Here is a 23,379-nt window from a genome sequence, read left to right as displayed (position 1 = left end):
CTTTCTACTTCTCTGGCAGAATTTCTTACTAACTCTACCGTCCCTTCCCTTTTCTATTCTTCAGCCACATAAAAATATCTGCCTAACAGTTCCCATTTTTCTCTGCCTTCTTTTATACTACCATAACATTTCTTCCCTTTTCCCTCTCCTAGGTCTAGCAAGTTTCAAAACCTGGATAAACAGAACCTCCTTTATGTGTCTCCAAAGTACAAGACCTGTCTCCAGAGTATTCTGCCACCTGAAAATTTAAGCATGCTCCCTTGGGTTAGCATCCAACCTGCCCCCCAAAACAAATGTTATAGGTATTAGATTTTAACCAACCAGACAGACTCAGACTTTTGGGTGTTTCTATAACTGAAATTTACCTTTACAATTGAAGACATTTACATTTAACAGAATATGGTTCAGGATCTAAAGGCAATATAAATGTCAAATTCCAAAAATATTTTAGGCAAGGCCTCAAAATAATAAGAGGCTCAATAAAATATTAATCTGAAGGGGGCATTAAATAGTAAATAATCAATGGATGTTAGCTACTGTTGGCTAGGTTCTGTGCTAAGTGCTTATATGTACTGTTTTACTTATTTCCACAACACTTCCATATACCATAAACATTAAAGTATTATATATTAAATTTAATTTTAAGATTAAAATATTATGTGTGATAATAAATTGCTTTGCAAGTAAAAAAGGAAAAGAAAGATTATCCAAATTATTTTAGCAACTGCCTAACATTATCAAGGATTATTTTAGCCTCTGAGTATCAAGGCCACTAATTCTACTTTGGTATTTTTCCTTGATGGTAAAGCTTTTAACAAAAGTTATAATAAAATGTGAGTTTTGTTCCCAATCTAAGAAAATCTACTCACCAAGTTTCACTTTATTTATTTAACCAAGTTTCATTTTAATGGCAGAATAAGCCATTAGATATCTAATTTGTCCACTGAAAGGAATAGCTGACGACAGTGGTAATGTGTTTCAAATTTTATCTTAACTTGTTTTGATCCTCAAATTCTTTACTTGGCAGGTTTTATGCAAACGTGGCAGATTTTATGGCATTGGGTCAGCTAGTAAATATAAGAACTTAAAGTGACAGCCAATAAATAACTCAAAAACTAGAATAGCTACTTTATTTTAGTAAGGACAAGTAAGCATTTTACATATGATTGCTTCAAAGCTAGGATCCTAGACTTGGGAAGATGACAGGCTATTAAGATTGAATTCTAAAATCTTTATGAGTATAAAAAGAGAAACAGCCTTTTAGGTACTGTTTCAGGACTAAATCCTGCTTTTGGTCATGTGAGCAGAAAATATGGTCTATACCAACGACTGAAAACTCGTCATCTGGGAAGTTCATTCATATGCATCTATAGACATTTTTGTGGGATCCCCATTGTTAGAAGGAACTTGAACTGAATATCAACATTGAGAAATTATAGATTCCCACAAAAAAATCCAGATTTAGTACTGTTCATGAAAACTCAGAAGAGCTGGCAGCCCTGGATTCATATTCTCACACGGCACTGCTTAGCAACAAATCACCCACCTCATCAAAGGAAGGCTCCTCCCATTACATCAGAAGTGAACATTGCAGTTTGTCAAGTTCCCTCCAAGGCATCCTGACTTGCCTGTCCAGCTTCCGAAGCATGGACATTTACAACTCTTACTATGTATGCTAACTGAATTGTTGAAGACACACATACTTGCAGGTTTCATTACTGACATCCATTCAGTATTTACAATGCACACAGACACAAAGTTTTAAAAGTATATGTGAATATCAAAATTAAAATTTATTTTATATGAACGTCTAACAATAGATTATAAAATCTATAGATTTGTGAAAGCATCTTTCAAAATATTCACACTGCTGAACTAATTCAATCAAAATAAAGCCAGGTTAAACATTAATATTCTATTCTAATTAAAGTTTCTCCTTTGAGAGTATCACATGCTTCTTTTACAACTTTCCCTTGACTAGGTAAAAATTCATCTTAAAATGGGGTTGAGACTAGTGGTCTACTTTTATGACTTGTCCCTGCAGTCACATCATTAGACTCTTAATGTATCATGCTCCATTACACAAATCTTATCCTGGCTAATCACTGCCATATTAATATTCCTAATACAGCTCCGATAAGATGAACACGATTTAAAGAATCAAATCCAAATACTGTGTGTGACACTCAAGGCTATTACTTGATTCCAACTCCACAATCCAACGTTATTTCCCACTAATCTCTTTCACATATCTTACATTCCTTCCAAAAGGCAGAAATGACTTCTTGGTTTCTGAAAGGGAGGGGGGTCATTGAATATACCTCCTGTTTCTTCATTCAAATCTCCGATTATTCAAGTCTCACTCTTTCACACCTCAGGCTAAATGCTTTTCTAAGTGAACCCCCTAGCTTCTCCTCTCTACAAAGCTTTGAATCGTCACTGCATCTTTGTGTAGCTTTTAAGAAATAGTTACTTAATATGGTCACATAGTTTTTAAGTTTATTTACTTCTTTTGAGAGAGAACAAGCGTGGGAGGGGCAGAGGGAGAAAGAAAGAATCCCAAGCAGGTTTTATGCTCAGCGCAGAGCCTGATGCATGGCTTCTGAACTTCAAGATCACGACCTGAGCCAAAATCAGACGCTTAACCAACTGAACCACCCAGGCGCACCGATTACTTTATACTTTTTAATGCAGCTATTTCATGTATGCCCAATGTCCCCCTATATCAATTCCTATGGTAAGAGATGTCTGATTAATTACTTAAGAGTTACAATCAATATTTCTGGTCTATGTGAATCCTATCTCTTGTTCTCATTTTGTAGGGTTTAAAAAGTTACTTCCTATACTGAAACCGCCGCGAAACTTTCAGTTTAGCTAACCCCCCAAATTAAAAAAAAAGTGGCTTAAAAATAGATTCTAAATATTTCCTGAAATAATGTCTTTTAAAAATACTGGAAGGATGCTGGCGCTGAATTTATTTCCAAAAATTAATTTGTAGAAACAAGTACATATGTACCGAATAGAACGTTTTTGTTGAAACTATCTTCAAAACAGACAGAATTTCACACCCTTTGACATTTTTTCACACACCAGTCTAAACACAAGAAACACTATGTCACCAATGCCATCATAATTAAACCAATCCCTCCATTTCCTAAAAGTCCCCAAACCACTATACGGCTTAAGAGACTAATTTACTCACAGTGGCCATTTCCAGCGGGGAGAGAGGACGCAAATTATCTTTCCTTTCGTGAAGTGATTCCTGAGGAAGGACAAAACAGGCTAGTGACAAATTAAGCTGTAACAACACACAACTTGGGTAGCGCCGACTGTTTCTCTCCACCACCACCACCAAAACTAAAGCCCACGCTCTCTTCGTAACCCAGAAATGCCGGAATTGGTACCCCCCGTCCCCCCCAAAGGGCACAGAGCCCTGCCCAGAGGAGGCCGTGCGGCACTCAGCCCTCTCGGTTTGTGTCCCCCACCCCCAAAAGCAACTCAGATCAGATAAGGGCGGGGAACGAGGAGTCTGTGACCTAGCCTGAGTCCCGAGCGTCAAGGCGGGTATATTAACACAGGCCCGGGGCGGGGCGGATGATTGGGGGTGGTTGATAACAGCTCCAAACGAGGGTTCGAGCGCAGCTGACAGTGAGGAAGCGAAAAACAGCCTAAAGACAGAGTGACAGGACTGGGGAGGGACACAGAGACCCTGTGGGAATAAAAACAATACCGAGTGCTGTGGCCCCAAGACCGGCGAATTTGGAGGGGCTAACGCGAGCGGAAACCACCCTTACCCATCACCACCGCCTCTTCCAGGTGTCCCAGACCCTCACTCTTTCCGCCGTCAAAATGGCGGCGGCGACGGCGGCAGAAGTTGCGTCGACGCTGGCAGTGACCAGGCTGAAGAAGTTGCTTCCGAAAGCATCGATAGGAAGGATCGTCGAATCCATGATGCGCACGCGCACAATAGGTATGTAGAGCCTACCTTCCATTGGATAGTCTTGGGTAAAAGCGGTGTAGGAGGAGAAAAGGTGAGGCTGGGTGACGTAGGTTTAAGGCGCAGGGCTCTTGGTCTCGGTTAAGCGGCTGATTTACTTTCGTTCGTCAACTCGTTGAGTGTTTGGTAGATTCCGCTACCATAAGGCGTTCTTACTGCCCTCAAGAGATACATCATAGTTGTTAATTTCGCACAAATCACTGTTTTCGAGTATAGGGCGCTTAGGTTTTTCTATTTGTGTACCAGGCCTAAATAGGCCTAATAAATGTATATCAAATTACTTCTTTATAAACAGTACAGAATTTTCATTTATCAATGTGTGTGTTTTTAATTACCTGAAATCCATACTTTTTTCATGTCAATATTTCTCGTTAGGTAATGTTAGACGAGTTACTCAGTCTCTTTTTGCTTTAGTTTCCTCACCAGTAAAACGGGAATAATAATAGTGCTCACCCATACACTGTAAAGAGTAAATGAGATTATATATAGCTAACACTTATAGCTATAACATGCACACACACAGCTCAGAGCTTGGAGTCACAGAAAGGCTTCGAAGAAGCGGCCCCTGAGCTGAGTGTTGAAGTTATTTACAACTCAATTTTTCATGCCTCATACTTTTTGGCTTACTTGTACAGGTTATATAAGAGGATTTCTGGTTGAATGATGATTGTAAGCTTTTTGAAACCAGGAACCATATGCTATTTATCTTTACCAAGATATAAATCATCTGTCAGGTACAGGTAGGAGATAAAGGAGTCAGTGATCAACAGTATGGCAGGAAGCTGTCAAGAGTAACTTCATAGCAGAGGTGATGCTTGAACTGTATTTTGAACGATGAATGGGTGTTTTCCTAAATACCAAGAAATGATGTGGAGGGTTGAGGACATTTCAGGCAAAGGGAGCAGTGTGTACAGAGCTATGGAATCCAAAGCACTCTTTGGGGGAAATATACAAGTAATCCAGAAAATGAGTTTGACACAGACAGGGTCTAGATGATAGTCAGCTTTCAGTGCAATACAGAGATGGATGTAATCCTGGGAGCAGCGAGAAACAATTGGGAAAATTGAAGCAGAGTCATGGCAATACCAGATTTGTGTCTTGGGGAGACCTTGGGCTGCCATTTAGAAGATAAGTTGGAAGGGTGTGTGAAGATAACACCTCAACTTTTGACTTAGGGTACTTGGTGAAATGTGTTACTTTTGCTGTATTGGGAATTCAGTAGTATTAATATCTGTGGAATGTATACTTGTAGTGGCACTTAGGTAGGGATTTTCCCATGATCTGTTTTAATTCTCACAAAAATAAAGAAAATGGAGGTATTATTCTCATGGTAAATATGAAGAAATTAAAGCAGAAACGGGTTAGGTATATTTCTGAAACTTCCAGGGCTGGACTTAAATCTAGGTCTGTTAGCTTCAAAAATAGTGTTTCTTTCCCAGAGGTATTGTCATCCAGGAGAACAGGTTTTTGGAGAGGGATGAAGAGTTTGATTTGGGATAGCTTGTGTTTTAGGATTCCTAAAGGGACATTCATGTGGAGTTGTCAATAAGTCATTTAAAAGTAGGCCCATTGCTCAGGAAAGTGGTTTACGTGGGAGACAGATATTTGAGGGTCATTGACATGTGGGTGATAGTTAAAGTCATGAGAACCCCTTAACATGAAGTTGAACAATGGGCTTTATGGGAAGAGAGATAGGTCATGAAACTCCTGAAAATGTATGCAAAGTTTTGTATGTTTGTTTGTAGATTCCTGCCCGCCTTCCCCAAAGAGGGTGCGTAGCTTCTGCAGATTTATAAAGGAGTTCATGACTCTTAAAGTTCGAGAACTACTAGTGTAGAGTGTAAAAGATAAAGGGCAAAGCCAGCATACTAAGAAATATTAAAGGGGTAAGAGAAGAAAAACTAGCAACAGAAACTCCAAGTTTCAATCAGAAAGTAGAAGGAAATCAGGAGAGAGTATTCTAGATATCAAGAATTATAGTTATTAGTACTCAATATTATTAGATGCTACAAAAAGTTCTTGTTGAGGTCCATCTCATTTGGTAAATCCAGCCATAGTGACTTTGCCAGAGGAATTTCAGAGGAGTAGGGTATGGGAGGGTGGAATTTTGATAACTTGGTATTCAGAGAATAAAACAGAAACTTCTTAAGGGCAGAGACTTTATCTGTTTATTTACTGTATTCCTGGGACTTTCCTGTATTCCTGCCCCAGAGAGAGGTGATCAATAAATATTTGTTGAAAGTTGAACAGATGAAGAAGTAGTGATCATTAACAACAGCCACTTTTTGTTGTTCTATTTCCAGGCTCCATACCTCCATACCCTCTTTCTACCTCTATCTACCCAACAACTGGGCTGGGAGAGTAATAGTGTCTACACTGCTGAAGTGAAGAAACTGAGACTTAGGCTAAGCAAACTGCCTGATGCCATATAACTACATGTAGTGGTGAATGTGAGATTAAGACTTGGATTTGTCTGGCTCTGAAATCTCTGTGCCTTGCCCAACAATAAGAGTCAGAAGAGAAAGAGGTGAGTAACTGTCTTTCAACTTATTTCAATGTTCTTTTCTCTATTTGCCTTCTCCCTTTCACTCTCTTGGATGGTTCTTATTCTTCAGAATTTCACAGAACTGTAAAAATTGACCCATTCACCAGATCATGAAATTATTCAGAGGTCAATGTATAATGCATCTCGCTCTTACTGCTGCCTGTATTGATGGCTTTTGATAAATATATTCTTCCTTTTTATTCTAGAAAACACTAACTCTTAGTAACAAAGATGCATACTTATGAAAACTAAGAAATATATAGTAATAAGTGCTCGACCTGGAAAGACCATTGTATTGCAGCTAGTTCTTTCTGTAAAGACAGTAGGATTATAAAACCAAAAGACAAGATGAACTATTTTCTGCTCAACCAAACATATCTAAAGGACATTAGAAGTTTGAAGACAATAAGGGTGCCTGGGTGGTTCAGTCAGTTAAGTGTCCAACTTTGGCTCAGGTCACAATCTCACAGTTTGTGAGTTCGAGCCCTGCATTGGGATCTCTCGTCGCAGCGCAGAGCCCGCTTTGAATTCTCTGTCTCCCCGTCTCTCTGCTCATCCCCAGTTCACAGTCTCTCTCTCTCAAAAATAAACATTAAAAAATAAAAAAAAAGAAGTTTGAAGACAGTATGTTGAGAACACGTCTTTTTAAATTGTCCACATCAGTGACACAATATTTGATACATTAAGATAGGCATATATTTTAGCCATTTCTAGAAAACTCAAGCTTTTCCTGGAAACAGCTTGGCTGTTCTAGCCATCTATTCCTAGATGGCAACACATAAGTGTTGTAGGGAATGAATGTTGTGTCTCTGTAGGACAAAATGGAAGAAAAGACTTCTATTTAATATTTTGATTTTTAATATGAATGTGATTCACATAATCACTGGACTTTGTGATATTAGATACAATGATTACCTACCTGCTTGTCTCTCTGTCTCTGTCATTAGCAATGGACACCATGATATTACCTATTTTGTAGATATATTTAGATTATATGAGATAATTCATGTAAAGGATTTAGCACAGTGCACAGCACTTAGTGTGCAATAAATGTGAGCTGACATCATCTTTATCATCATTGTCATCAGTATCATCATCATTGAAGTCCTCTGAACTTTATATTTGTAGCTTTGCTTTCCATATATGTGCACAGTGCTTGTCGGGGTGATACTGCCCTGGGCCTTCCTGTCTCTGGTAACAGGAAATAATTTGGCCTAGGAAAGAACAGGCATGAGTTTAGGCAGGCCTTCCATCAGGATGTTGTCCTGCTTTGTTTTGAGCTACTTCTCCTTGAGGTGACTATGGCTACGTTTTAGGACTCAAAGCATGTAGGCAGAACAGAGAACAGGGTGAGGAGAAGATGTAACCAAAATCTGTTTAACACTGAGTGAAAGTCATCCATTAAGTGACATTTGTAATCTCAGGATCTGGGCTTTGTTGATCTGGCTACATATAGAAGTGGAATTGCTTAGGTTTCAAATAGGCGTATAAAAGTACATGGGAACTTGTTAGAAAGGCAGACTCTGTGGCTTAATTCCAATACTGCTGCCCCAGAATCTATATTTTTCACAAGATCTGTAGTGATTCTTATCCACAATACTGTTCTCTTGCAGGAGATTGACCAGGAGGAAAGGTATGGTAGCCCTGGGGCTTGTAGAATATATGTTACTCCAGATGTATATAGTCAGAATCTATGAGGTTTAGGAAGCTGCATTTAAAAAACTCTTCAGGGAATTTTTATGAGAACTAGATTGGAGAATCATGACTAAAAGCTAAAAAAGTGTGCTAGGGAGAAGTGCAATACACACTGTGAACACCAGCTGTCACTACTCTACAATTTAAAAACAAACCTGATTCTTAACAGCCAAAGGAATGATTACAAGAGCGTTTCCTAAATTTCAAATGTAAAGATCTAAGGAAAACAAACTCTGAGTTGAACAGATTTGGATTATAGTGTGATTTTATTAAAGGTCTCTAGGACCATACAAATGGCTTACAAAGAGTAGTAGTTGGAGTTTTAGAAATTTTGGATATGTGTGAATAAACCGACATCAGAAGAATAATGTCTCATGTACTTGGGGAAATTAAGCGAATGTTTTGTGATTAAAAAAAAATCAAAACTAGACTCTGTAGCCTGAATGTATATATAAGACAGCTCAGTGACTCTGAGAATATCTTCATTTTCCTGGCCTTATTTCACAATGGAAAGTCTTAGGTAGTGTCCACATGAACATCTTCTTTATTTGCAGATATTGTACCATCTGGGGAGATTTGAATTCAAGTTCTGGCGTTTTCATACAGCTTCACGTGGATCACCATGGCAATCCCTTAACATCCATGAGCCTTGAAACGGGCATAAAAATACTCACATAAGGATTGTCATTAGAAGAATCCAGATGATGTAATAAATGTGCAATATTTCACAAATTTTAAGGATTAAGTAAATGCAGGATATTATTTGAATGCTTACAGCGATTGGCCTTTGCATAATATTGGTCTCTGCCACAAATGCACCATTTTTATAAAAATGACTCCAGTTCTGCTAGGAACTCATTTTCTTCAATGAGTTCTTTTCTCCCATACCAAGTAGAATTGCCCGATAAAATGCAGGACATGCAGTTGAATTTGAGTTTCAGATAAACAAGGAGTAATTTTTTTAGTATAAGCATGCCCTAAATTTTACATGGCAATGTGGCATATCTAACTCCAAGACAAACCAAGAAAGCTGTCCCTTGTTCATAGTTCTACGTCCAAACCTCATCTAATTGCCCACATCTTCTATTTTGCCTGGTCAGAAAAAATCTGACTAAGAAACAGTAATGTAGGTCTAAAAATGTTTTGAGAGAATTTACTGCCATGGGATAACTTGCATCTTCAAAAATTGTCACACTTCCTGTCTAGAAATGGTTTGCTTGGGCTTGTCCTCTAAATATTGCTTAGAAGGAAGTAGGGTCTCTGAAGTAATTAATCCTTGGGGTTATTTTTATTTTTGTTATATTCTGTTATTCTGTTGATTTTTGATTATTCATTGACATCCTTTTCTCTTTCCCACTGTATGGTTACAGAAGTAGACAGAGGGAAAGGGTGAATCCACAAAATGAAACAATTCTAAAGCCTCTCAAATGTTTATATTATTACAATTTGGTTGCATTTCTGATACAGCCCTCTCTTCTCAGTTATATCTCATGTGGCAAATTATGCTATCAAAATGTATGCATTCTATAGACAGAGTTGACACAACAATAATAAAGAATAGTGAGAAGAAAAGGTGGAGAGACAGATGTATGATAAGTGTCAAGAAAAAGAGTTCTCCTGGGGAACAGTTTGCAGTTTCAGAGTACTTGAGAGTAATCCACTAAATGGGAGTGAAGCTTCATTTTCATTTTGTATCTATTTGTGTGTACAATAAAATAATTATTACACTTTCATGGGTATGCCCTGAAGTAGAATGAAGAAATCACAACTAGGCATCCTGATGTGGTGAATAGCCAAGTCTAACAGGAAGTCCTTGGAAAGTGACTTCAGAAAAATGTCACCTTTTGGACTCAGCTAAGGTTAACATATGCCTGCCTGTGGCCACTAGGTGGCAATATACGACAATGTGCCAACTTTAGAATTCGTGGTGGATATGCTGAATTAGTGGGGGATGAGTTGTGAGATGAGTTTTTGTTTCCTACTGTTAATGCAGAACCTTTCAATTTATGGTAGAATGTTCTTTCAGCTGTGATCTTATGAAACTTCAACAGGCACAGGAACCATGTCAGATCTACCTCTGGGGATTTCCTTCTTTTCTTTCCTTCCATCCTAGGACTGATTACTTCACACTTCTGCAAAGTATTTAATTAGTCTCATCAGGTATTTAAACTTGATACCTACATCCAAATTTAGAAACAGAGATGGTAAAGCTGTTTAATTGGTATTTGGGACCATTAGAGGGAGCCAGGAGAGCTGGCTGAGGAGCTTTGAGCCATGAATGAGGGTAAGGCTGTATTCCTGGGCTTTGTGTTCCTGTCACTAAGTATATTTGCTGGTCTGCTGACAAATTGCAATGGGAATATCCCTTGTTATTCTGAAGACCCAATGCTCTGTTATTTGAGCAGAGCAGGCACTTTACCAGCCCATAGGGGTATCGATGCTTCTATTACTCTTTGGTGTAAAACTTCCTGTTTTATATAGCTTGATGATATTTGGGGGGCATCACTGATATATGTTAAGTAAATGCTTAAAGAAACTTGTGTCCTTAAAAATCAATAAGATCTTGGATTAGGTATATTTTTTCTCTATTTTAATTTTTATCATTATACCTGAGTTCCCAGGAAATTATATGGATATCAAATGATCACTGAAACATATTTTTCTGTGTTTTTGGGGGAATTCCCTGCACTCTCTCTTGTATTTAGGCCCTTTCTCCTGCGTGTGTAAAATAGAATAATTTAGTTAGAAGTTAGGAATAAAACTTACCAAGCCTATATTCTCAACAAAAATCTGGAATTCAAATTAATTTTTATGCCCTAACTTAATTGCTGCTTCCCTCTTTTCACTTTCAGCTTCATTTTCAGCTATCTTGATGGCATTATCTACCTGGCTAAGTAGACTGCTTATTTCCACCTGAGTTTTCCTTGTCTTATCAACAGCTGGTATTGTCACTTTCTCTCTCTCCCTCTCTCTCTCTTTCTCTGTACATATATATGTATATGACTAGCTTTTCAGTATTCAGCTCCAGAGCATCTGCTTTATAAAGCTAGGTCAGGATAATTCACACTAATCTTCTGTTTTCCTGAACTCATTTAATATTACTCAGGTTAGTTTATAATTATAACCTAGTCTCAGTTGCTTTCTAATTTGTTTACATACATGCACACACACATATACATGCAACTAACTAGGTTATGAGCTTTTTGAGAATGAGGACTGTATCTCAATGACTTCTTTTTTTTTAATTTTTAAAAAAATGTTTTATTTATTTCTGAGAGAGCAAGAGGTAGCGTGAGCAGGGGAGGGTGAGAGAGAGAGGGAGATACAGAATCCGAAGCAGGTTCCAGGCTCTGAGCCAGCTGTCAGTCCGACGCAGGGCTCGAACTCACTAACCGTGAGATCATGACTTGAGCTGAAGTCGGATGCTTAACCGACTGAGCCACCCAGGTACCCCACAATGACTTTTACTAGTATGGTGCATATTATATATATATACATATATATGTATATGTGTATATGTATATATAGTTTCTATATTTCCCATCTTTTGTCCATCTCTGTGATCCCAGAGCCTAAATCATAAGTGTTCAGTAAGTGTGAAACAACTGAAACATTGATTTAAACTACTCTGTTAAAATACTAGATCTCTGATAATACTAGATTGTGACACCTAGTATAAAAAACTTGATAGATATCAAGCTAGATCTTACAAGAGCTAGCCTAAGCCTTATCTCTTCCATGTCAAATTTCCAAGAACTGTGCAGTCCTCTTTTCCTTGTCCTTATTTCTCCTCCTGAATCTGAATTATTAAATTATCTTTTTAAAAAATGTTTATTTATTTTGAGAGAGCATATGTGAATAGGGGAGGGGAAGGGAGAGAGGAAGTAAGAGAATTCCAAGGAGGCTCTATGCTGTCAGCACAGAAGCAGATGCAGGGCTCAATTCCATGAATTCGTGAGACCATGACCAGATACTTAACTGACTGAGCCATGCCATGCCGGTGACCCTGAATTACTAAATTATCTCATATTTACTATTATATCTACATTGGGCAAGTGCCTAAGATGCTGCACATCTGTAGAATGGGGTTAATAATGGTGTTTACCTATTAAGGTTGTGATGATTCAATGATTTAATGTATATAAAGTACTTAGAACTTTTCCTGGCATATAACGGGTAATGGATCGGTGTTATTTATTATTATTATTGATATGAGTATAAGATTGTTCATTGTTTTCTGTGCTTAAGCCTGTGCTACCAACTAGATTATAAACTCTTCAGGGGCAGTCATCTTTCTTTTAATATTTTAGGATTTTAATGTTGTCAAATTCCAGCTATTAATAATTTGTGTGTCTCTTTTTTTTTCTGGATCAATTTGACTAGAGATTTATCAATTTAATTGTTTTTCTCCTAGTAATAGTTTTTGATTTCACTGTTTTAGTACTGTTTTTATGTTTTGATATCTGCTCTTTATTATTTTATTTTCTTTGCTTGCTTTTGGTTTAATTTTCCATTCTTTTTCTGATTTCTTAAGGTAGAAGCATAGTAATTGAGACCCTTTTTTCTAATATAAGCATTTGCCAAAGTTTTTCCTCTAACCTCTGCTTTAGCTAAATTCCATAAATTTTGTTATGTTGTATTTTAATTTTTATTCAATTAAAACATTTTTTATTTTTCCTTGTCATTTCTTTTTTATCTATGAGTTATTTATAATTCTGTTTTTAAATTTTGGAATAATTTGGGATTTCCCAAACATCTCTTGTTGGTTTTTATTTTAACTCTTTTGTATACATGAAATATACTATATAAGACTTCAATTCTCTAAATTTATTGAGACATTTTATGGACCTGAATATGGTAAAATTTAGTGAATTTTCAATGTGTGCTTAAAGAGTTTGTATATTCTGCTGTAGAGTATAGTATTTTATAAATGTCTTTTGGGTGAAGTTAGTTGATAGCCTTGTTCAAATTTTCTATGTCTTCAGACTTTCTGACTACATATTCTATTAATTAGAAAGAGAGGAGTCAATTTCCAAATATAAATAAGATTTGTCTTTGTCTCCTTTAAGATCTGTCAGTTTATATTTTGCATTTTGAAGTTCTTATAGTAAGTACATACCCATTTAGGATTATTATGTCTTGTTGATGAATTAATCCCTATATCATTATAAAACATTCTTTATGACAACAGTCCTTGTTCTAAAGTATACTTTGTCTAATATTAATATTGCTGCTCAAATTTTCTTTAGATTAGTGTTAGTAGGGTTAGTAGGGCATATATTTTTCCATCCTTTTACTTTTTTTTTTTTAGCTTTTTTTTTTTCAGTGTTTGCTTATTTTTGAGAGACAGAGAGACAGAGCATGAGCAGAGAAAGGGCAGAAAGAGAAGGAGACACAGAATCCAAAGCAGGCTGCAGGCTCTGGGCTGTCAGCACAGAGCCTGATGGGGAGCTCAAACTCATGAACTGTGAAATCATGACCTGAGCAGAAGTCGGCTGCCCAACTGACTCAGCCACCCAGGCACCCCATCCATCCTTTTACTTTTAAGCCGTTGTGTCTTTATATTTAAAGAGTATTTCTTGTCATTTTTAAAAATTTGGTTCAGTATGACCATCTTTGCCTTTTAATTAAAATGTTTAGACTATTTATATTTAATGTCATTATTCATATTGTTGGATTTAAATCTACCTATCTCTTTGTGTTCTATTTGCCTCACCCCTGTTTATATTTTTCTTGTTCCTCTTCCTTTTATGGAAATTAATTGACTATTTTTTTATAATTACATTTTATTTCCATTGTTGCATTTTACCTCTTTGTTTTACTTTTTCCTATTTTCTCTGGGGTTGGCAATATGTAACTTTAACTTACAGGTTAACTTCAAATAATATTGTACCTTTCCATGTGTAGTATAAGAACGTTACAACAGTATACTTTCATTTCTTTACCCTTTGTGCTGTTATTGTCATATATTTTACTCCACATACACTATAAATTGCAAGCTACACTGTTCCCATTTTTTTTTTTTTTACTGAAATCAATTATATTTGGAAGGTAGTTTAAAAAATGAGAAAACTGTCATTGATATTTCTCCACATATATATTATTTCTGGCTTTCTTCCATCCTTTGTAAAAGTTTAACTTTCTATCTGGTGTTATTTTTGTTCTCCTAAGAAACTTCCTTTAACATTGTTGGAGTGTAGTTTTGTTGGTGATGAATTCTCTTAGTTTTATTCATCTGGAAATGCATATTTATCATCATTCTTGAGAGATACTTTCCCTTTGTAAAAAACTGTAGGTAGAAAGTTTTATTTTATTATTTTTTCTTTCAATATATTTGCTTGCATAGTTTCTGATAAAGAGTCTGTGGTCATTTTTCTCCTTATTGTTTTGTATGTAATATGTTGCAATTTTTCTTATTTTCTTGGATGATTTTAAGATTTTTTTTTTATCCTTAGTTTTCAGCAATTTGATTATGTTGTGTCTCGGCATGCAGTATCCTTCTGAGGATTCTATTTGATGCTTTTTGTATTTTTTTCCCCATTCTGGCTTATGAGAAAACAAATTATTCCTAGTCTCATGTGAGCCACAGCGTTTTTCTGACTACTCTCTTGTGGTTCTCTTCCCAGCCTTGGGCCATTTCTTGTATGCACACAGAGATAAGTAGTGAAAGTCTCAAGTGGGTCCCATTACAGATCTCTGGAGTTTTTTTTTTTTTTTTTAATATTTATTTATTTTTGACACACACACACACACACACACAGACACACAGACACACATACACACACAAAGTGTGAGTAGGAGAGGAGCAGAGAGAGAGGGAAACAGAATCCGAAGCAACCTTCAGGCTCTGAGCTGTCAGCACAGAATCCAATGTGGGGCTCAAACTAACGAACCATGAGATCATGACCCGAGCCAAGTCGGATGCTTAACCAACTGAGCCACCCAGGCGCCCCTCTGGGGTTTTTTTTCTACAAGTTCCACTATGTTTCTCAAGTTCTGCCTTTCTGGTTTATGGTGAATTCTGATCTGTGCTCCTTTAGGTTGTGAAACTGCTTAACTGTGTTATTACCTTGAAACTGCCTCCAGGAAGTAAGCTGGTGAATGTTGAGATGCCATTGCCTGTTTTTTTCTTCTCTCAGAGGTCAGAATCTTATAATGCCTCTAATCTAATGTCTGTAAGCCATTATTTCCTGTATTTTGTGTGATTTTCCAGTTATTTATAACACAGGGTGTTGATGGTGCTAAATCCATCCTTTTTACTCCATTTTGGCTTGAAACAAAAGTGTTTGGACATACTGATGGAGCTTGAAGGTCATTCTTACTTCTTGATGTATTGCTATTAAAGACCAAATGACCCCTAAAGAGTTTATGATAGAAGAGAATAGCCATTAAATTAATGATAAGATCTGCTTATGTGTATGTGGTCCAGTAGTTCACCCAAGCAATGTAAATAAAAGAATCAGAGAGCTCCTCTGAATTAGAAAGTCCTTTGAACTATTCATCGACTATATTGGAAAAATATCATGAAATGCAGAGTCCTTTTCTTAAACAATCTCTGCAAGATCTTAGAATTTTAGAGGATTGCTTTCCTTATTTCAGGTGGAGTAATTGAAATCCAAAGAGGTCATTACCTTTCTCTCTGGCAGACAATTGGCAGGAAGGGCCAAAGTACAACTAATATGCCAACTACTTTAATAGTTTGTGTACTGGTATAGGTAAGTGAAAGGCAGCTTTAGTCTTCTGACTTCAAATTAGATTATATGTTTAACTTTCTACTGGGTAAACACTGTATTGCCTTTCCATTTATTTTGTTTAAAAATTGCTCTTCCCTGAATTTTGCTTTGGTATATTGCTTTAACTTTGGCATAAATCCCTAAAGATTCAGTGTAAAATTTAGTATCTAAATCTCCCTTAAAAAAAAGAGCACAGCATTTTTATGAACATAATAATACCATTCAGAAATGATATAAATGTACACATATGAATATATCTACATAGCTTCAGACTCTATAAAGGAGTATAATTTTAACATTTTCTTTTTATTAGTCTTTTAAAGTGCCTTGAATTATCAAATAAAATTACTCTCTATTATTGTGCACTTAGAGATATTTTTCCAGACAATAATATGTAAATTCTTTGCTTCTTCAGAGTTTGCTATGGTTTTCCAATATTATGTGGAATAATACATTGGGGAGATTTTGTGTTTTGTGGCAGTTTTAGCTATCTTTAAAAAATGGTTCAAATCCCCTGTTACAATATCTTGGTGTTAAATAATTTTCTAATGTTATGCAAAACCATCTCAGGATTAATAGAAAACTTTTTTTATGTTGGCTAATTGCAGATTTTAACCATGATTCTTAATAAATTTCTCTTTGACATGGATTTATAAATACTAATTGCTTGACTGTCAACATATAATCCCTCTGTAAATAAACATTTAGGTAGCTGATTTATCATAAATTGTTTTCTTTAGCAGCATCTCTTATTTGCTCAACATAGTGCTATAAGGATAGGAATACAGATTGTTAGCATTTACAAAGTCAGTGAAAAGCATATAAATGGAGAATATTTCTGGCACTATGTTTGACTTACTACTCTGGCGGATGTTGATTTAATGCTTTTCCACCACCTGCATTAACTATGCTCAGCCCATTTCTGGTCCCACCCACCTCCTGCAATGGCTGTTTGAATAGGTGAGTAGTCAAGGCTTGTATTTTTGTGACTATGTGATTGTTAATTGTGGATGAGCTAAGTAGTGTACCATGATTAGTTTTTTTTTTTTTTCCTAGACAACATTTTGTTCTCCCTGAAGTCTGGTTTTATTGTTTTTGTTCATTTAGTGTTCTATGATTTTATCCCTATCCTAAACCAAACTCTTCCCTAATTGTGGAAATACCATCTCTAAACTTTCAGGTTTCTATCAGATTCAGCTTCTTGAAGGAATCTCTCCTGTTACCTTTCACTCATTCTGATCTTAGACCAGTTGCTCTCTAGCTCTGTTGCACAGCTATCATCCTGGGATTTTTCCTTCACATGCCTCCTCTTTCCTATAGTCTTTGCTTCCTGAAGTCTGTATCTCCTCCTTATTAGTTTACTGTCTTGTTTCAGAGGAACAAGTTCTCCAGTAGCTTTTTGAGAAGGCTTGCATGGCAATTAAAATTTTTCATGTTTTACTACTTTTAGAAACGTCTTTATTCTGCCTTCACATATTGTCACATTTAATGCATGTGGAGTTCTAGGATGTAGATATTTCCCCCTCAAAATGTAGAAGACATCCATTGTTCTTTTTTAAAAAATTTATTTACTTATTTTGAGAGAGAGAGAGCGAGTGAGCAACCACATGCATCTGTGCATGTGCATGTGGGCAGAGGAGGGGCAGAGAGAGAGGAGAATGAGAATCCCAAGCAAGCTCAGCACCCTCAGTGCCCAGCCCGATGGATGGCTGCAGGGGTGGAAGTGGGGCTTGAACTCATGAACTATGAGATCATGACCTGATCCAAAAGCAAGAGTCAGATGCTAACTGCTTAACCAATTGAGCCACCCAGGCATCTACTTCCATTGCTCTTTTATTTCAGTGTTGGAATTGAAAAGATCTTACTCATTGTGATTCTCAAAACTTTGTATGCAATTTGTTTCTTCCTCTCTGGGCCCTTACTGTATTCCCCCCCCCCCCACCCCCTAACTGTGCTCTAAGATTTCACAGCGATGGTGTTTGTAGTGTGGCTTTATTTCATTCAGTATACTTAGTACTCACTGGACTCTTTCAGTCTGGAAAATCAAGTCCTTTAACTTGGGAAAATTTTCCTGAATTCTCAATGAATACCTAATGTTCAAATGTTTGAGTCCTCATGTTCTTCTAATTTTATTTTTCTTTTGTACTTCTATTTTTTATCATTTGTCCTATTTTTGAAATATGTCCTCAATTTTTCTTCCACCCCTTTATTAAGTTGTTTTTTTTTTATAGGCATGGCATTGAATAAATAAGAAAATAAAATTTAGGAAGCTGACAAATTATTTTTTGCCATAGTTTGCAATAATATTTGTAGGTTGAAATAATGGACTGAAATAATAAAGATCACAAAGAGAAGTCAAATATATTATTTTTTTGTCATTAATTATCAATCCTAGTAGTCACTTTATTGTCCTGTTACTCAGCTGATTAGCAGCATTTGACATAGTTGACCATTTCCTACTCTATAGATGACAGTACAGCATACTAAAGCCGATGGGATTCACCAAAAGCAGTACTAAGGGAAACTACTAGTGATAAGACTACATTAAACAAAAAGAAAGATCTCAGATAAACAACTTAACCTTACATCTGAAGAAGTAGAAAAAGAAGAACAAACTAATCCCAAACAGAAGAAGGAAGGAAATAATAAAGATTCAAGCAGAAATAAATTAAATAGAGAATAGAAAGTAGAAATAGAAAAAGTTAATGAAAATTAGAGTCAGTTTTTTGAAAAGATAGACAAAATTGACAAAGCTTTGGCTAGACTAAGAAAAAAGAGAAAATTCAAGTAAGTAAAATCATACTTGAAAGAGCAGGCATTACAACTGTTGCTACAGAAATCAAAGAATCTTAAGAGATTGTTATGAACAATTATATGCCAACAGATTGGATAATCTAGAAGAAATGAATGCATTCCTAGAAACGTAACCTATCCAGGCTGAATCATGAAGAAACAGGAAATCTGAACAGATCAATAACAGGTATGGATTTGAATCAGTAGTCAGAAACCTTGTAACAGAGAAAAGCCCAGGAGCTGGAGGCTTCACTGGTGAATTCTACCAAACTGTTAAAGAAGAATTAACACCAGTCCTTCTCAAACTATTATAAAAAAATTAAAGAGGAAGGAATACTTCTAATTTATTTTAGGAGACCAATATTACAACAAACCACCAGAAACTATAGGCCAATATCCCTAATGGATAGATGCAAAAATAATCAACAAAATACTGCCAAAATGAATTCAGCAGCAAATTACAATAATTACATGCCATGATCATGTGGATTTATTCCTGCATTTCTTTCTTTTCTTTTTATTTATTTCTTCTTTCTTTTTTTTCTTTTCTTTTTAATACTTATTTATTTTTGAGACAGAGACAGAGCTCAAGTAGGGGGCGGGGCAGATAGAGGGGGAGACACAGAATCTGAAGCAGGCTCCAGGCCCTGAGCTGTCAGCACAGAGCTCAATCTATCAATCAATCAGAACATAAACTCAGAAGCTGTGAGATCATGACCTGAGCCAAAGTCAGACTGAGCCACCCAGGTGCCCCAAGAATCACTTGCATTTCTATACACTAACAACAAACTATTTGAAATGGAAATTAGGAAAACAATCCGTTTATAATAGAAATAAAAAGAGTAAAATACATAGGAATAAACTTAATCAGGGAGATGTGAAAGACTTGTATGCTGAGAACTAAAAAAATTTGATGAATGAAATTAAAATAGTCACAAACATATGGAAAAACATCCAATGTTCATGGAGTGGAAAACTTAATATTGTTAGAATGTTCATACTAACCAAAGTGGTCTGCAGATTCATTCTAATCCCTATAAAATCCTGAATGGTATTTTTTACAGATACATAAAAAAAAAATGGAAATTTTTCATGGAATCATGTATAACCCTAAATAACCAAATCAAACTTGAGAAAGAGGAACAAAGCTGTAGACATTATACTTCTTGATTTCATAGTAGAACACAAAGTATAGTACTGGCATAAAGAAAGACATGTAGACCAATGGAATAGAACAGAGAGTTTAGAAATGAATCCATGCATGTATCATCAACTAATTTGCAACAAATTTGTCAAGAATACACAATGATGAAAGGACGGTCTCTCAACAAATGGTGTTGGAAAACTGCATATGCATATGTAAAAGAATGAAATGGGACCTTTATCTTACACCATACACAAAAATCAACTCAAAATGAATTAGACTTAAAAGTAGGACCTGAAACTGTATTAACTCCTAGAAGAATATATATGTATGGGGGAAGCTTCATGACCTTGGTCTTGGCAATGATTTTTTTTTTTTTTTTTTGGATATTACACAAGAAACACAGCAAAAACAAGATAGACAAGTTGGACTGCAAAAAAACTAAAAAGCTTCTGCACAGCAAAAGAAAAAATCAACAGAGTGAAAAGGCAACTTATGGAATAAGAGAAAATATTAGCGATACATATATATCAGATAAGTAGTTAGTTTCTAAAATATGTAAGGAATTCCTACAACTCAACATCCAGCCCCCCCCCCCCATAACCTGATTTAAAAATGTGCTAAAAACCTGAATAGGTGTTTCTCCAAAGAAGAAGTACAAATGGCCAGCAAGTCATCAGGAAAATGTAAATCCAAAGCATGAGGCATCACGTCATACATGTTAGGATGCTGTCATCAAATAAACAAGACAAGTATTGGTGAGGCTGTAGAGAATTTAGAACCCTTTACCCTGTTGGTGGGAATGCAAGTTGGTGAAGTTTCTATGGAAAACAATATGAAAGTTCTTTTAAGAAAGTAAAATTAGAAATACTATATGATCCAGCAGTTCCACTTCTGAGCCTTTATCCAAAAAAATCACGACCTCGAGGAGATGTTAGCACACCCATGTTCATAGAAGCACTATTCTCAATAGTCAAGATGTAGCTACCTAAACGTCCATTGATGGATCAAGAAAGTGTGGTGTATACATACAGTGGAATATTAGGTTTAAAAAAGGAAATTCTGTAGTATGTGACAACATGGGTAAACCTTGGACACTATGCTAAATGATATAACCCAGTCAGTCACAGAAGGACAACTACTACATGATTCTACTTATGACAGGCATCTAATAGTAAGAATCATAGGATCAGAGAGAATTATTGTCAGGGGCTGGACGGCGGGGGAAATTATGAATCAGTGGGTATAAAGCTTCAGTTATGCAAGATGCTTAAGTTCTGGAGAGCTGCTATACAACATTGTGCCTATAGTTAACAATAACAGATTGTATTCTTAAAACCTTAAGAAGGTGAACCTCAAGCAAAGCCTGCTTAGGGTTCTCTCTCTCTCCCTCTCTCTCTGCCCCTCCCATGCTCTCTCTCTCAAAATAAATAAATAAATATTTTTTAAAAAAAGTCCTTTTGCAGGTATAAAGAGAGTGGAGACAGGCAGAAAGGATTGTTGGCTGATTTTGAAAACCGTCGCAAACATCTGATTTGGGCGTCTGTCTCTTAAGAACCACCAGGTTCCTCCTAGTTGGAACACCTAATGAGGAGAGGAGAGGAAAAGGAGGAGAACTCAGCACCAGAACTGCTATGTCACAGGTCTCAGATTATTCTTTGAAATCCCAGGATTAGAAGATACTTTTTTAGATTGTCCAATGTATCAGAGTCCAGCTAGAAAAGCACAAGTTACTCTGGGCATCTCAGTAGATGAAATGCAGCCCAGGAGACAGATGACACAGAAGACACAGGGGCCGCAGCTGGGACTTTCTCGTGGGAACTAGAACTGTGGACCGAGGGGCTCCTTGGCAAGACTGAAGCTTCTGGAGACACCATGGAGACAGAGAAAGAAGAAGAAGACTACCTAGTTATTGCCTTCCTCCTGTCCTTCGTCTTCCAGGGTTGTCTCCCATATGCCAAAGCTAGAGGGCAAAAGAGTCTGGAAGAGTAGCTCCCTGAGGTTGAGAGTAGGACAGGGCAGAGTAGTGCATAAACTGGCAGGAGAGGGGCACACTTACTAAGGTTTATAAAATTGAGATTGTGTAAAATAATTTATTTCCCCATCCCTCTGACATGTCCCATAGCACACAGGACCGCTCACTAGCATTTTCAGCACATGTGCTTGCGTATGCGTATCTTTAGATCTTTGTTGAGTTTATGTCCTAGTTATGGGAAGGGGGCAGGGTGGATCGTTTCAAGATTACATGTAAAGTGACAGCCAACTCTCCTGTTTTCAACTGGCACTGAGCATGTCCATAATGCCAAAGCATCTGGTTTTTTCCATCATTTCAGGCCTGTCGTTAGTCCAATTGATTGCTTGGTGTCATGTACAGAAAACAGCTGGCTGGTTAACTAGAGTTTTGACTACGGCTGAATTGGCTGGATGTTGGTGTCACATAGACTGATGTTATGACTGGCTAAAGATGGAACAGAGCCAGTTACAGTGAAGACCAGTAACAAATATAAAGCTTTAATGTGGAATTTCATTGGAAAAGATAATTATTTATTTCTAAGTCTGATTCTCAGAAACACAGAGCCCAGATTTAGTTTTTCTTTGGTGTCACTCCATTCCCATCTTAGTTCCTTGCATCCAGATGTCCTTTGCTGTGTGCCCGGTATCCTCAGGCTGCCCGTAGCCATTCAGCTTGGCAGTGGCACCAGCTAAGGCACTGGCTCCTGGGACTTTTCTTCCCTGGAAAGGAAGGCCAGCTTCTTAATTTTTTAGCCTTAATGTCCCTGTCACCTTTTGCTTCTCTCATCAAATGTCATTTGTCGTATCATTCAGAGATCTAATCTTTGCTAAATGGTCAACTGGTCTCAGAATCCGGAGAACACTATGCTAAGTGAAGTAAACTAGACACAGAAAGACAAATACTGTATAATCTCACTTATATTTAGAATCCAAAATGCCAAACTCATAGAATAGAGAATAGGGTTAGAGAATTGGAGAATTCCATTGCTAGAATAAAAGCAGAGAATAAAATGGTGGCTGCCAGGGGCTAGAGAGTGAGGGGAATGGGGGAGGTTTTGGTCAAAGCGTACAACTTTCAGTTATAAGGTGGATACGTTTTGGGAATCTAATGTACAGCATGGTAACTATGGTAAATAATACCATATTATGTAATTGAAAGTTTCGGAGAGTAGCTCTTAAGTTGTTTTCACCACACACACACACACACACACACACACACACACACACACTAACTATGTGAGGTGTTGGACGTGTTAATTAGCTTGATTGTAGTAATCATTTCACAATGTATACATATATCAAATCATCACATATACCTTAAATATGTACAATTTTTATTAATTGTATCTTAGTAAAGCTGGAAAAAAAAGAATCTAATTGTCATGAAGATGTAATGCTATTGTATTAATATTTATCTCTTCATCTTTTCATATGTGAATTCTCAACTGAGACTGAAATT

The 23,379-nt window shown here is 36.7% G+C and overlaps 1 protein-coding gene and 1 long non-coding RNA gene across 2 annotated transcripts in view; one reads left to right on the top strand and one right to left on the bottom strand.

The window, feature by feature from the left end:
• MMADHC (metabolism of cobalamin associated D) overlaps positions 1–3,869 on the bottom strand; it is a 42,423-nt gene extending 38,554 nt beyond the window's left edge. Inside the window, exons 1-2 of the mRNA XM_039244562.1 lie at positions 3,731–3,869; positions 3,203–3,262 (exon numbers count right to left, since the gene is read on the bottom strand). Coding sequence (XP_039100493.1) covers positions 3,203–3,211 — 9 coding nt within the window. The 5' untranslated portion in view covers positions 3,212–3,262; positions 3,731–3,869. The remainder of the gene's footprint in view (positions 1–3,202; positions 3,263–3,730) is intronic.
• Positions 3,870–3,985: 116 nt separating this feature from the next.
• LOC120240002 lies at positions 3,986–8,969 on the top strand. The gene is made up of 3 exons (XR_005530555.1): positions 3,986–4,031; positions 6,301–6,524; positions 8,792–8,969. It is a non-coding gene; the product is annotated as an uncharacterized LOC120240002 (long non-coding RNA).
• The last annotated feature ends 14,410 nt before the right edge of the window (positions 8,970–23,379 follow it).

Source organism: Hyaena hyaena, unplaced genomic scaffold (genome assembly GCF_003009895.1).
Source record: "Hyaena hyaena isolate Hyena2069 unplaced genomic scaffold, ASM300989v1 scaffold_246, whole genome shotgun sequence".
In the NCBI taxonomy this organism is placed as follows: Eukaryota; Metazoa; Chordata; class Mammalia; order Carnivora; family Hyaenidae; genus Hyaena; species Hyaena hyaena.
This window is presented reverse-complemented; position numbering and strand designations above follow the sequence as displayed.